The sequence below is a fragment of the Mya arenaria genome, chromosome 3, assembly GCF_026914265.1.
Source record: "Mya arenaria isolate MELC-2E11 chromosome 3, ASM2691426v1".
Lineage (NCBI taxonomy): Eukaryota > Metazoa > Mollusca > Bivalvia > Myida > Myidae > Mya > Mya arenaria.
Genome location: NC_069124.1, coordinates 6,776,072 through 6,789,266, shown reverse-complemented (window position 1 = coordinate 6,789,266; position 13,195 = coordinate 6,776,072). Strand labels below are relative to the sequence as shown.

General features: G+C 34.2%; 1 protein-coding gene across 1 annotated transcript; it reads right to left on the bottom strand.

Annotated features, from left to right (window-relative positions):
- Positions 1–5,202: 5,202 nt before the first annotated feature.
- Positions 5,203–6,268, bottom strand: LOC128228521 (prosalusin-like). The gene is made up of 3 exons (XM_052939871.1): positions 6,247–6,268; positions 5,662–5,825; positions 5,203–5,382 (listed from the first exon to the last, which is right to left on the bottom strand). Exons 1-3 carry the CDS (start codon positions 6,266–6,268, stop codon positions 5,203–5,205), a joined length of 366 nt encoding a protein of 121 aa, XP_052795831.1.
- Between the last annotated feature and the right edge of the window lie 6,927 nt (positions 6,269–13,195).

Genomic DNA, 13,195 nt, shown 5'->3' with positions numbered 1-13,195 from the left:
CCATATATTTGGGTCATCAAGTATTTTGATGCTTCTTGAATTGCATGTTTAAAATATGTTGATCGAAGAACTAAAGTACTTCCTTACATGGCATTCTGCGTAAAACAGGCAAAAACATATTTAATTGGAATGTGTGCATTGTACACTGTCATGATGAAGCAGAACGACACAGTTCCCGCTGCGAGGGCTTCTTTAATGGCTAATAGCCGTAGGTAAGGAATATTGAGTAAAAATGTTACCGTTCGTCTTTCTGGCACAATAATCAGTGCAACCATTCCGTATGGGTTATATATTGCGCGTTTCACAGTTTTCGCCTTTTTCTGTCAACACCATGATAATTTAATTTCAACTTATCCATTTTACAAAGATTGTGAAACAAGTCATTAAAACATTAAAGTATACTAATCTCTCGCGTTGACACGACTTTATGCGACAGTGTGGTATTGTGTTGTTGGGGAAACCGGAGATCCTAGAGCTTGGTGACCACAAACCAAACTACAATACATAAGAAGTCGGATCCCCACAAAGTGGGCAATTATCGTCCAATTTCCCTATTTAATATTGTCAGCAAAGTTCTTGAAGGTAGCATGCATAGGTTTAAGTTTAAATTCCTTAGAACAACTGAATATCCTACACCTTATCACTCTGGTTTTATTCCAAAAAGACGCTGCCAAGCAACTGGTTTCTATACTCATTTTGTCTTGCTCTCGACAAAGAAAACAATGTATTGATATTTAGGTACTAAATCTGTCACTGTAACTGTAACAGCCGATGATCCTCGTGGCTCTATTATTGGTTCGCTTCTTTTTCTAGTGATATATAAACGACATTTTGCAGGAAATAAGGTCTCTAATTAACGATTTTGCAGACGAAATGGCCTTATAAATTATTGTAGATGGCTAGTTTCTTTTAATCCAGCGAAAACAGGGAAAGATAAACAAACCTTCACATCCACGAGTTTGAATAAACCACTGATCGAAATAACTACTACTGTACCAACCACGAGTATTTTGTAAAGGAACGCTTTGCCACCTCTGGAGAGATTGCGTCATCGTGGAAAATCGCGGCGATATATTCTGCGGCAATGGCGCGTGTCATCGTCGCGTTCATCTGCCGATATAGCGTATGGCTTACCGCGATATATAGGTATTTTAACAGATGAATGTGGTACAAATAGAAGATTGTGAATTGAACCGTGCTCGTAAAATGGATTTCACTCGATTGCGAGCGTACCCAAACTCCCAAACTTGATAATTATGTCGCTTGAATAATCAGGGCGTTGTTGGTAGTGTCACACTTTCAAGTTTCTACTCATGACATTATCATATTCAGTCTATCAACAAAAACTCTGTAAGAGAAAACATATAATAAGGTCTTAGACATTTTGAATCGATCGAAGCTCTTAGCTTAGAAATAGTTTAAGCTTTATCACACCCTAAGTCGAGTACCCGGATGTCGCATTTGACAATATATTGCAAGCGAAAGAAATTTGGAGATAATTCAACACGAGGACGATATAATTACCTCCGGTACAACACGTCCCGTTCTCTTAAACAATTTATACATCGAAACTGCCATAGAACAACTACAGGACAGGCGACTCAAACACAAGCTCGACCTATTTTACAAGATGTTCAATTAAACTCCGTCCTACTTCTACATGGACTCCTCGTCCATGATACCCTTACGTGTTGGAGATATAATAGCCTATCATGTTCGTTATTCTGGGGCAAGCGGCAACATCATGCAGTTTTAAGCTGATTTTAATTATCTTTTATCCTTCTACTATCTCATGGTGGAATGCTCTTCATGACGAACCTCGATCAGCCCGACCCTTCCAATTTTCAAAAACAATCTGAAGAAAACCAACCATACTTTTCCTCAGTTTTAATGCGATTGAGATCAGAAGTAGAATGCGCATCACGCAATGCTACGCGTTCATTGTAGCTCCCTTAACTAGCATTTTTCTCTAAAGTAGTGTAAAATGTCCTTGTTGCTAGTGCGGGGAAACTGAAGACGCATACTGGTTTTTCCTTTACCGTACTTAAAGAGAAAGCTTACTTGATAAGTTACATACAGGCGTTTATGAGTACTCGACCTCACACTTATCCCTATAATACAATTGCCCCAAATGCTTATACAAGTAAATATATCAGACAAATCGAGGATCAATTGGAGCAACCATGAACTTGAACACAATATATTATACAGTAATTACGTAAAGGCAGACATAATCGTATTGTTCAACGTCAATATATTGACATTGCCGGCAAGTTAATATAGCCAGAACACAATACCAATAGCCGATGAGGGTTATGTGGTGGCTGTATATAACTCGCCCTTATCTTTGTGCACAGTGTTGATATTTAATATTGTGTGTGTAATGTATACTACCATGAATATTGTATTGTCCTCAGAATATAATAGGGATATACAGCACGACTAAGAAAATATTAAGGTTTATGACAACATGCATACAGTCTCAAAGTGACCGTTAAATTGATGTTACCAGGAGGCCATAAAAATAGAACAAAAGCAAGTAATTAATACGCTGTCGAAAATACTTAAAGCTGTTCTGGCTATACGCAATTATTCCTGATACTGAAAAGTTACCTTTCATATAAGTTTTACTATTTGTTAAAGCAAACGAAGTAAAAATTCGTGTGTTTTGTGTTAACGTTCACATGATTAACATACGCTTATATACCAAATATAAAGCACAAACAATCACTCATGGAACGTTTATACACTTATGTAAATCACTCGAAAACACATTGATGCTTAATAAGACACACTAAAAATAAAGAGAACGGGTTCATATATCGAGGATCTATTTTCATGAGAACATAGCAATGATACATTCAAAATACAATGACAAGCATTAAAAAATATACCAAGTTTAGTGGCCAACAGCAAAGGCCAAGACAAGAATGAACTAATGTTACAAACTGATACACACCAAATACACGAACACTAATGCCACAACAAACCACATACGCATCAAATAGCCAAATAGTTTCAACCTATCTATACCAACTTTCAAGGTTGTAACTCGGGAGGCGCACAATTTCCTCTAAATCCCGGAATTTCAAGGTATATCGCCCTTTACCATTTTGTATGTGATCAAGCAAGGCATTTGTTATTTGATTTCCTCCCACGTGGCTGTAAATAAATACAAGAGGTATGCGGTCACACAAAAAAATATAATATTTCAAATATATTAAAATATAATAAGCTTTATATTGACAGTGATATTTGTAATTCTGATTGTTTACTTTTGAATCTGCTTTCAAAGACTATCAAATCGAAAGCAACAACAGTAGTTTAAATGTACGAATTAAGAATTAGTCTACTTATCTGCAGATCAATATTCATTACATTAAACAGATAAAAATGGAGGAAGAAAATAAAAATAAAATCAATCAGCTTTAATATTTTTAGATGAATTGATGTTTTGTGCAAATAAACGTTTAAACAAGAAGTTGGCCTATTGTTATAGTGTATTGATGTGTTCCTGTAGTTCTTATTGTTCTACCAATAGGACACTAATGATACTTGAGTCGCTAGACTGGACAGTACTTTTAAATATATTGCATGATGATGTCAATAACTCTTTCTTTGCAATGTAGATGACAAACGATTGAAATCAATCGATAGTAAACATATATGCGTGATACAAAGCACACTGGAATATTCAGTGTTCTCGTAAAGATGTTAAGGGTCGGAACTCACCACGGAAATGTTTGTAATTAAAAAGACCGAAATAAAAGCAACAGCACAAATGATGACAAATGCGATATTTGACGGCCCTGTTGCCCTGCATTTTAAAAAGCATGAAACTAGTGACCATTTCTTTTATGAATATAAATTGACAATATGTAGATCAAACGGCGATTTGCTTTTGTTGTTCATATTCAAATATACCTTCAATGCAATGACATATTAAATTTCTTGGGTTACCGAGGTCAGCGTATTTTACTTAAATGTTGGAAAAGGCAATAACAAATAAGATTTGTGAATGTAAAATATACCAAGTCCACATGAACATAAAAAATAGCAGCGTTTTAAGATGACTTAATTCTGTAAAAAAAGTCATATTCTTTGACTAAGTAAAATAACTGAAATAACAAATGTTATCCAAGAACGAATTGACCTTAATGTAGAACAGATTTACACATTGCACAGTATCATCTTGCCGTTAGTAAACGAACATTAATATAAATTGATATGATTTTATTTCTATATTAAATGAAGTTGATTTTACGTGTAAACGAGTTATTAATCTTATAAAACATGAGAATATTGTAGGGAATTCACACCCAATAAAATTGCAAGCATTTGTTACGATCATCGCTCTTTGCGCTACACATGATCATAAATAACTTTTGTATTTTAGTAGACGTTGCTGATTTTCTATTGTCCATAGGTGGATTATACTTACATATAAAGACAAACAGAAAACTACACTGAATGAAAATACAAGCAGCAAGTTCAAAGTGATACTCGTAATTGAAATTAATACATACACATGTATAACAAACATCAATTTACCAAAAAATGATTTAATGGAAAATATTAATTACTTATAACACGATCGTAAACTTGTTTTAATAGCTGGAAACGCACGGATAAGGATTGGTGGGTCCTTAACGATTTGCAGTCTACTATCTTCTTGTAAGGTAGAAATACCGTGTTTTCTGCACCATTCTTTGAAATTTTACACGGTATCGTTCATAACAATGTTTATATGAAAAACTACAGAAGCAAGCTCAGTAGCCAACAGTTTAAACAACAAACCCCTTTTAATGGCACATGGTAAACGCTAAAGACATATTACCCAAAAACAAAAATCACAAACAAGACAAACAAAAACCACTGTTTGGTGAATTTAAACAATTTTCTTAATTGTGGTACTACGTATTTGACAGTAAGAGTGCATGTTTAAAATGTGTAATATAACACTTTGGAATCTCTTTATCCTACAATGTCTTATCGTACAATCGATAATACTAACTAGTCGATCTAAAACAAAGTTGAAATGCAACCTGCTTATTTCGAGATCAATATGCATTATATTCAATACAATTGAAACCGAGCAAGAGCTTCCAAAGTCGACCAGCTTTAAAGAGAGCATTGTATGCATGACCTGTGTGAAAGGAAAGTTGTTAAAAGCAAATGTCATTTCACAATGAATAATTTAGCTCACCTTAAAAATAGAAATATTGAGCTCCTGTAGTCGGTCCCTTCAACAGGTTGGTTATACTCAAGGAACGGTTTCACAACATCCATGATTCCACTTGGCATTTTGTCCATTTCATCAAAAATGAAGAGAGATTCAGGACATGCTTGAACTGTCGCTACGATGTGTTGCTTTATGATGTGCTATATAATGTATAATATTCATTGTATGATAACTTGATATACATATTAAGTAAATTCCTGCTTTCAAAGTATGCTTAAATTGAATTAGGAAATGTTTTGATTGGCAAGACTTTTCAGTCACCATAGCTACAATTAATACTTCGTACTAGTGACAATAACGTTCTGTTGAATCACCATTACCTGATTTTCCTCCAGTTTACCCTCGTGAATAAAGTCCTTCGTCGCCGAGAAGTAATGTACATACTGATTTGACATTCTTTTAGCTTACATATCGTTTGCGATTAAGGAGCTAACGAAATTCTTTCCTGTGCCTGACAGACCGTGAAACGAGAGCACAAGAGGCCTTTTTGGATGGGTTTCTACATGTCCTCTCAAGTGTTTGACTGTTGCGCTAATGACAAGGTGTTGCCCATGTAAATTTTGTTTGATGGCAAACGCCAAGCCTTTGATAAACAACATAGATTAAGTTCACTATATACTCATGTATAAATTTTGATCATCTTTATATACTGACATTAAAGGAAAACAAGTATTACTTTTGAAAATGTTCGTGATACGAAAATATGTTTATACTAGTATTTAGAGATTTACCTGTCAAGTTTCTCGTTATCCATGTAGATGTGCAGCATTCATTCCAAGTGAAATAAATCCATGTAGAAAGAAACACTACTGCAGAAACACTTAGAAAAATCAGTAATGGCAAACACAGAGCAACTAAAATATCATTTGATGTAAAAGCAGAATTGTCCGAAATACACAAAATAAGAGCAAGTAGCACAAACAGTAACGTTGGTATGGAATATTTCAACGACAAATTGAAATATACAAAAGTTGAAAACACTCCATATATTAACGTTAACAAACATTTTAGAGCCTCGTCAGCCATTATAGGAAATATAATAACTGCGACACTTCCTGAATGCTAAGAATGTATTTAATATGTATTAGTTAATCAAAAGAACGTCCATATAAAAAGGCCATCGATTTAACACTTGTTTAGATAAAGTATAACCTTCGACATATGCAACTTCGACACACATTTCACACGCTTTAACCAGTTTAAAGGGATTTCGATAGCTGGATGTAGGTATCCATTTTGTTTTATTGGAATTTTCCTATATCCAATAATACAATGAAAATTACACGGATAACTGTAACACGAGTCTGCTGGAGGCTAAACAAGCTTGTTTGTTTACAACATTTATTTCCAATGATTGAAAAAAATAAAATAAGCCTTCTTTATATAGCCAGCATAAACCTGGAGAAAAAACAACAATGAAGTATAAAGTAACACTTGCAAACGAATGGATCAAGCCGGGACAACAATGCTAGCTGCATGGCTTGTATTTTGGCTTACAGTTTATACAAACTGCTGTATTAACTTTCTTTAAGTTTCGGTTTAACAGAGTTTGGCTTTGATTTCATTTCATATTTTTACGTGTTCAGCTAATAAATACACAGTTGCAATCTTGTTATCAGTAATATATATTTTCCATCAACGCATTAAATTAGTGTGTAGTTGGAACTCACCACGGAAATGTTTATCACTCCAAATTTATGTTTGTTATACATGTGTATGTATTGATTTTGAAAAAGAGTGTCACTTTAATAACATACCCAGTTTAGAGGCCAACGGTGATGGTCAAAGCAAGAACGACCTGGTGACACAAACTTATATAAATCAAATATACGAAAACAAACACCACAAGCAGACGCATCAAAATAGCTGAATAGTTGAACCAGCTATAATTCGACAACTTTCTATTATAATTTGTGTTTAATATTATACATTACGTAACTAAGACTTTGTTCTAATAGTGTTATTCTCTATTCTGATGCAATCTGTAGTGTTGACCCATGCCTTTTTAACTCAAGAGAGAACCATCCTCACTCACTCAATGCCTTGCTCTGTTATTCCTGTTGCATGATAAGATCTTTTCATACACCCTTTTGCATCCAGTAGTTGAAAACAGCTGCGTATCCTTAGGAAAGTAGAAAATTTGCTTTACAAGATCGTGGTCGATTTGAATGCCATACTGGTAATACCCCTTCGCAAACAACCCGTCTATGATGCATTTTTCCATGTGTCTTCTCTCAAGAGGAAGAAAAGGGATATAGGCAGAAATAAGACTGCTCCTCACCAAATCGCTGTTCTTCAAGGCGTCTGGAATTTCAAAGAATGCTACCATAATAATATTATATTCTTATGGAAAACAAAAAATAGCTAAACTTTCTTTGAGGCGCAAAATCTCTGCAAACTCAAAAGCTCTAACAATAAGAATGAACGTATTTTAATACAGCACATATCTATACCTACTTTCAAGGTTGTAACTCGGAAGACGCAAAGTTTCCTCTAAATCCTGGAATTTCAAGGTATATCGCTCTTTACCATTTTGGATATGATCGAGCAGGGCATTTGTTATTTAATTACCTCCCATATTGCTGTAAATACCAGGCAAACGGTCAAAACTATTAATAATATATTTCAAATCAATCAAAATATTTTAACAGTAATATTGTTATTGCCAGAGACATTTGCCATTCTGATTTTTTTCTTGAATTACCGTTCGAAGACCATCAAAGCTAAAAAATACAATTCTTATAAAATGCATGAATTTTTATTAATTTAATATTATCATATTTGATATATGACATGATTTCTTATTTACATTTTTTATCCTACGATTTATTATCATAAATACCTTTATATTACCTATTATTGCACTTAATATTTAAACTTGTTCGAATTTTAGGCAAATGGGCTTATTTTTGGGATAAACTTGAGGTTGTGCACACAAACTGGTTTAAACCTCCAGTAAATTTACATTTTACTGAGCGTTCCAAGGCGGTACCTAAAGGAAAGTTGGAATCTCCTTTCGTGAAATTTTAATATAACATTTTTCTCAGATACTATTTGTATTACTGGCCTGAGGCCAAAGTTGATTTTAGTATATGCATAATATAGACACTAGTCTGGATTGAATCTTTACAACAGTTCTACAACAATGCTAAACACAAGATGTCATCACAAGAAAACATAATTTTGAATATTGGCCGGCTGTCAAAATGGAGTGGAATTACATATCCTTAAGGTCACGTCTTTGTTCGGTTTCAAACAACAAACTAACTGACATCCACAGGCTATGGGTTTTTTTTTCAAATATTTACACTGTAAACTATCAAATTAAGTTTTATGCCACAAAAGGTTTCCGTTTCTACACTTAACTTATATAAAAAATGAAAGAATGAATGAACGAACGAGCGAGCGAACGACCGACAGACCGAACAAACGAACGAACGATAGAACAAATGAAAGAACGACCGACCGACCGACCGACCGAACGATCAAATGAATGAATGAACGATCAAATGAATGAATGAATGAATGAATGAATGAATGAATGAATGAATGAATGAATGAATGAATGAATGAATGAATGAATGAATGAATGAATGAATGAATGAATGAATGAATGAATGAATGAATGAATGAATGAATGAATGAAAAGCTTTTCTGGTACCCATTAGCTGAACAAAACAAAAACAGAGCCATCATACCGGAAATTATTGAAAGTAGTCCCATTCACATATAAACCGTAGAAAAACTTTACCTAAGCCACGCTGGACTTCAAGCCCGTTTAATAATTAGTGTTGTTTTTTAATGATGATTTTAATTGATTTGAACTAGTTGACAGTCAGGCGAGATAGAAAGCGCACTTTTGGGGTTCAACACTCTTACCAGCAATGCACTTTGCAATGCACTATTTTGTTTTTTAAAAACAGTAGTCTTTTTAAAATGTGCGGAACCCATACGCATTCAGTCCGTTTGAACGTTTCCAACAGAGTAATTGCGATTGTTGTACGGCCATGTTGTACTTTATTGGTAAAATTTTAACCGAATCATCACTTCATTTCTATAAATATCAATTGACAATAGACAGATCAATTAAACGGGAGATATGTTGTTCTTGTTAATATCAAAACAAACCTTAAATGCAGTGCATAATAACTTGCTTAGAGTATGCAATATCGGAATAAAGAAACAGTGAAAGTAAAATAATCACGAGAAATAATTCTTTAAGATGACATAATTCCTTTACTTGTAACACGCTTTGCGAGAGTTCCTCTATATTTCACAGTAAATTATTCTGTGAAATAATTGAAAAACATGTAATCCTAATACTATTTGACCTTTCTGTAAAAATGCATTACGCACAGTTGTCTACATTAGTATATACATTTTAATATACAATTTATATAATGTGATATGAATAATTTGCTTGTGTATATTAAGTAGTTTAAAAACATATATAACCACTGTAAAACAACTGGCTGCTGTAAAGACTCAAACTCAACCTTGATAATATTACCCACTTTTGTAAGATCCGTGCTCTAACCGCTACACCTAATCACAAAGAAATTCGTTATAATGGACGTTACTGCCCTTTGATGGTTCATACCTAGTTGGACTTAACTAACATAAAAGGGCACCATAGTTCCTAATTAAATGGACAACATGCAACATGCCCAAGTTACCTTACCTTAAAAATAGAAACACTGAGTGCCTGTAATCGGTTCCATCGACAGGTTGGTTAAACTCAAGGTACGGTTTCACAACATCCATGATTCCGCTTGGCATCTTGTCCATCTCATCGAAAATGAAGAGGGACTGAGGACATGCCTGCACGGCTGCTACTATACGTTGTTTTATGATGTACTATGAAATGCATAACGTTCATTGAATCATTGCTATATAATGTATATTAAGTAGTTTATTGTAATAAACACGTTGGCAATATATTGAAATTGAATTTGAAAAACAGGTTTGGCAGGTTTTTCTGTCATTCGGATTCACGAAATCATCGTGCTTTATTATTATTATTAATATTTTTATTATTACAATTCTATTTTGTCCAATTACATTTACTTGATATTCTTCCAGTTTTCCCTCATGAATAAAGTCCTTCGTTGCCGAGAAGTAATGCACATACTGACTTGACATTCCTTTGCGTACATATGCTCAGCAATCATGGAGCTAACAAAATTCTTTCCGGTGCCCGGCAACCCGTGAAACGAGAACACAAGAGCCTTTTTGGGGGGTGTCTCTACATGTCCTCTTAAATGTTTGACTGTTGGTCCAATTACAAGATGTTGCCTATACAGTTTTTGGTTCATTGCATACGACAAACCTTGCATAAAATACGTGTATTTTTTTCACTATTTACTCATGTTTGTACATTTTGGTTACTTGAAGAGGATTTCTACTTATATTTATTGATTTACCAGACAAGTTGCTCGTCATCCATGTAAATGTACAGCATTCATAACAAGTGCAGAAAATCCATGTCGAAGAAACCACGACGACATATACACAAAATAAAATAACAAATTGCAAAAACAGAGTAAATGAAAAATCCTGTTGTGTCCTGTTTTCGGAAAGATACACAATTAGAGGGAAAACCATCAAAAGCAGTGTTGGTATGGAATATCTGAACGCAAAATTGAAATATAAAAGAATTGAAAACCCTCCATATATTAGAGTCATCAAGCATTTTGTTGCTTTGGTATCCATTATAACTATTGGTATCGACACTTCCTTATTGTTAACTTTCTGTTTAACATGTATCTATTCTAAAACGAAAGTACGTCCTTATATTTTATATTACGTACAAACTCAGTATTTGAGCATTACTCAGGTTAGGTATCTTCTTTACAATATAAAGCACGCTTAAGTGTCTTTAGATAAGATTTGTTTTCAACCCAATTGTCATAAACGTAGATTATAAGTAACTTCCGTGGCCGAGAGGGTAAAATAGGTTCATTCCGACCCGAGCGTAGGGTGTTTTGCGGGAACGAGGTTTCCGCAAAACACACTGCGCGAGGGTCGGGATGAACCTATGATACACGAGCGGCTATGGTAGATGCCTTTCTCCCACCTCAGTTAAACAAAAACATATTTTTAGCTGGAACTCTTTTGTGCTTAGTGAACATAATTGCGTATGGATATGCGATAATTCGTGGTTGTCATGTATATGCATGCAGTGATTCGGATAATGATAATAGTCAAATCGGTCTTTAAATAGTTCTAAGGAGAGTGATGCATTATTTTTTGAAAGGTGCGGGAAAACTGTTTTATGGTGACATTTGAAGCGAGAAATAATTAATTAGCGTTCTAACTTTTGCCACAGGACAAGGTTTCCGTGATGCTTCAGACGACAGTCTTCAACAAGGGAGGTAATTACAATGTGGCGACCAATAAAAAGAGTTCCATACGGGCATTTTATCTTCGCCCGTGGGCAAGATAAGAATTTCTAGCATGGTTAAATTATTGAATCTACTTATCTGAGGTGGGAGAAAAATGTATCATTCTATTTGCTTTACATTAGAACATAGAAACAATTACAAGTTCAGTGAGTAAAGTCCAATACATTTCAACACACTTTCACACGCGTTTATCTATTCTTAAAATCATTTCGATACCTTTTAGATACTTTTGTTTATGGCAACATGACTGAGCTGAGGTCATCCTTCACAGGTTCTCCTGAAAGTGACTCTCGTATCAATATGTACACTATATAAACCACATTTTTAGTGACAAACCTCTAACAACTGCATTTTTGAAAACTATTTATAACTGATGTTAAGAGTGTAAAAGTGTATTAAATAGCTTAAAACGCACAAATATAAAATGACTGGTTGGTTTTAAAAAGATCTACTATTGTCTCATAAGGTCGAAATACGGTGTTTTTTGCACTTTTCTTTCAAATTTAACACTGTTTCCTGCATAAGAACCATAATTTTCTATATTTACTCATCATTTTCTGTAAAGTGTTTTAATTGTGGAACCTTTTATTTGGGAGTAAGAGTGCATCTTAAAGTATACGTTTCCAGCCAGGATTCACAGGATGCTTGTCAGGACTATTTACCGAAAGAAAAGCTTATATACCAATGTTATCTTATTGACATTGTCATAAAGAAGCTGGACGACACGCACCCTGGAGCGAGGATTCGCTTTTTATAGCTTATAACCGCGGGTGGGTAACAATTGATCCGAAAACGGTTCGTCCTTCTGACACAGGAATATGTGCCACTTTCCAAAGCGCGTCATAAACAGTACATATAGTATGACTATGGCGCTGCTTCGGTGAAGTGTTATTGCCGGAAACATTATTGTTAAAGTTTACTCAATACTTCAAGTGAGGCATACCAGAGTGAAAGGGAAGCGTTTATCGTATGTTAATGCAATTTATATGTAGTATGACAGTATTGTTTTATTATAAAATGCATGTAGAATAATGATCTCATCAGTTAGTTTATGTTAAAAATTTCAAGACATACGAGGGTTGATCCAGAATTACGTGGACTTTTTTAATAATTCGAATATCATTTCACATAGAGTGTAGAAACTTCACATTCAATACATATAACATATCCTATATAATTCCTGCAATTTTCAGAGCAAAATATAGAATTTTCAATAAATTACCATCATATTACGATATATGGTTGAACCCGACCGGCGCAGTCCAGTAACGTCAATGACGTTGCGCTCATAAAGCGTCATATTTTTTAGTTTATCAACCAACACTGACACATGGCGCGTAATCAACTGCATATATTATGATAAACATAAATAAAAAGAAAAAAATAAATAATAATAATAATAATAATAATAATAATAATAATAATAATAATAATGTAAAGTATGATCCGGATTTCCTCTCAAATAGGAATTAAGTCAACTTTAGGGGTCTAAGCTAAATTTATATGTGTACAAAAAGCTGATTTGATCCCATCCTTGGTGATTCTTTTC

What these genes read in the sequence shown, in the direction of transcription:
- LOC128228521 (XM_052939871.1), bottom strand. Translation starts at nt 6,268, where the DNA reads ATGGCTGACGAGGCTCTAAAAT. An exon ending in GGCTGACGAGGCTCTAAAAT is followed by an intron (nt 5,826 to 6,246) that starts GTTTGTTAACGT and finishes TGTTTATCAAAG; the next exon opens with GCTTGGCGTTTGCCATCAAA. An exon ending in ATTTCGTTAGCTCCTTAATC is followed by an intron (nt 5,383 to 5,661) that starts GCAAACGATATG and finishes TACATTATATAG; the next exon opens with CACATCATAAAGCAACACAT.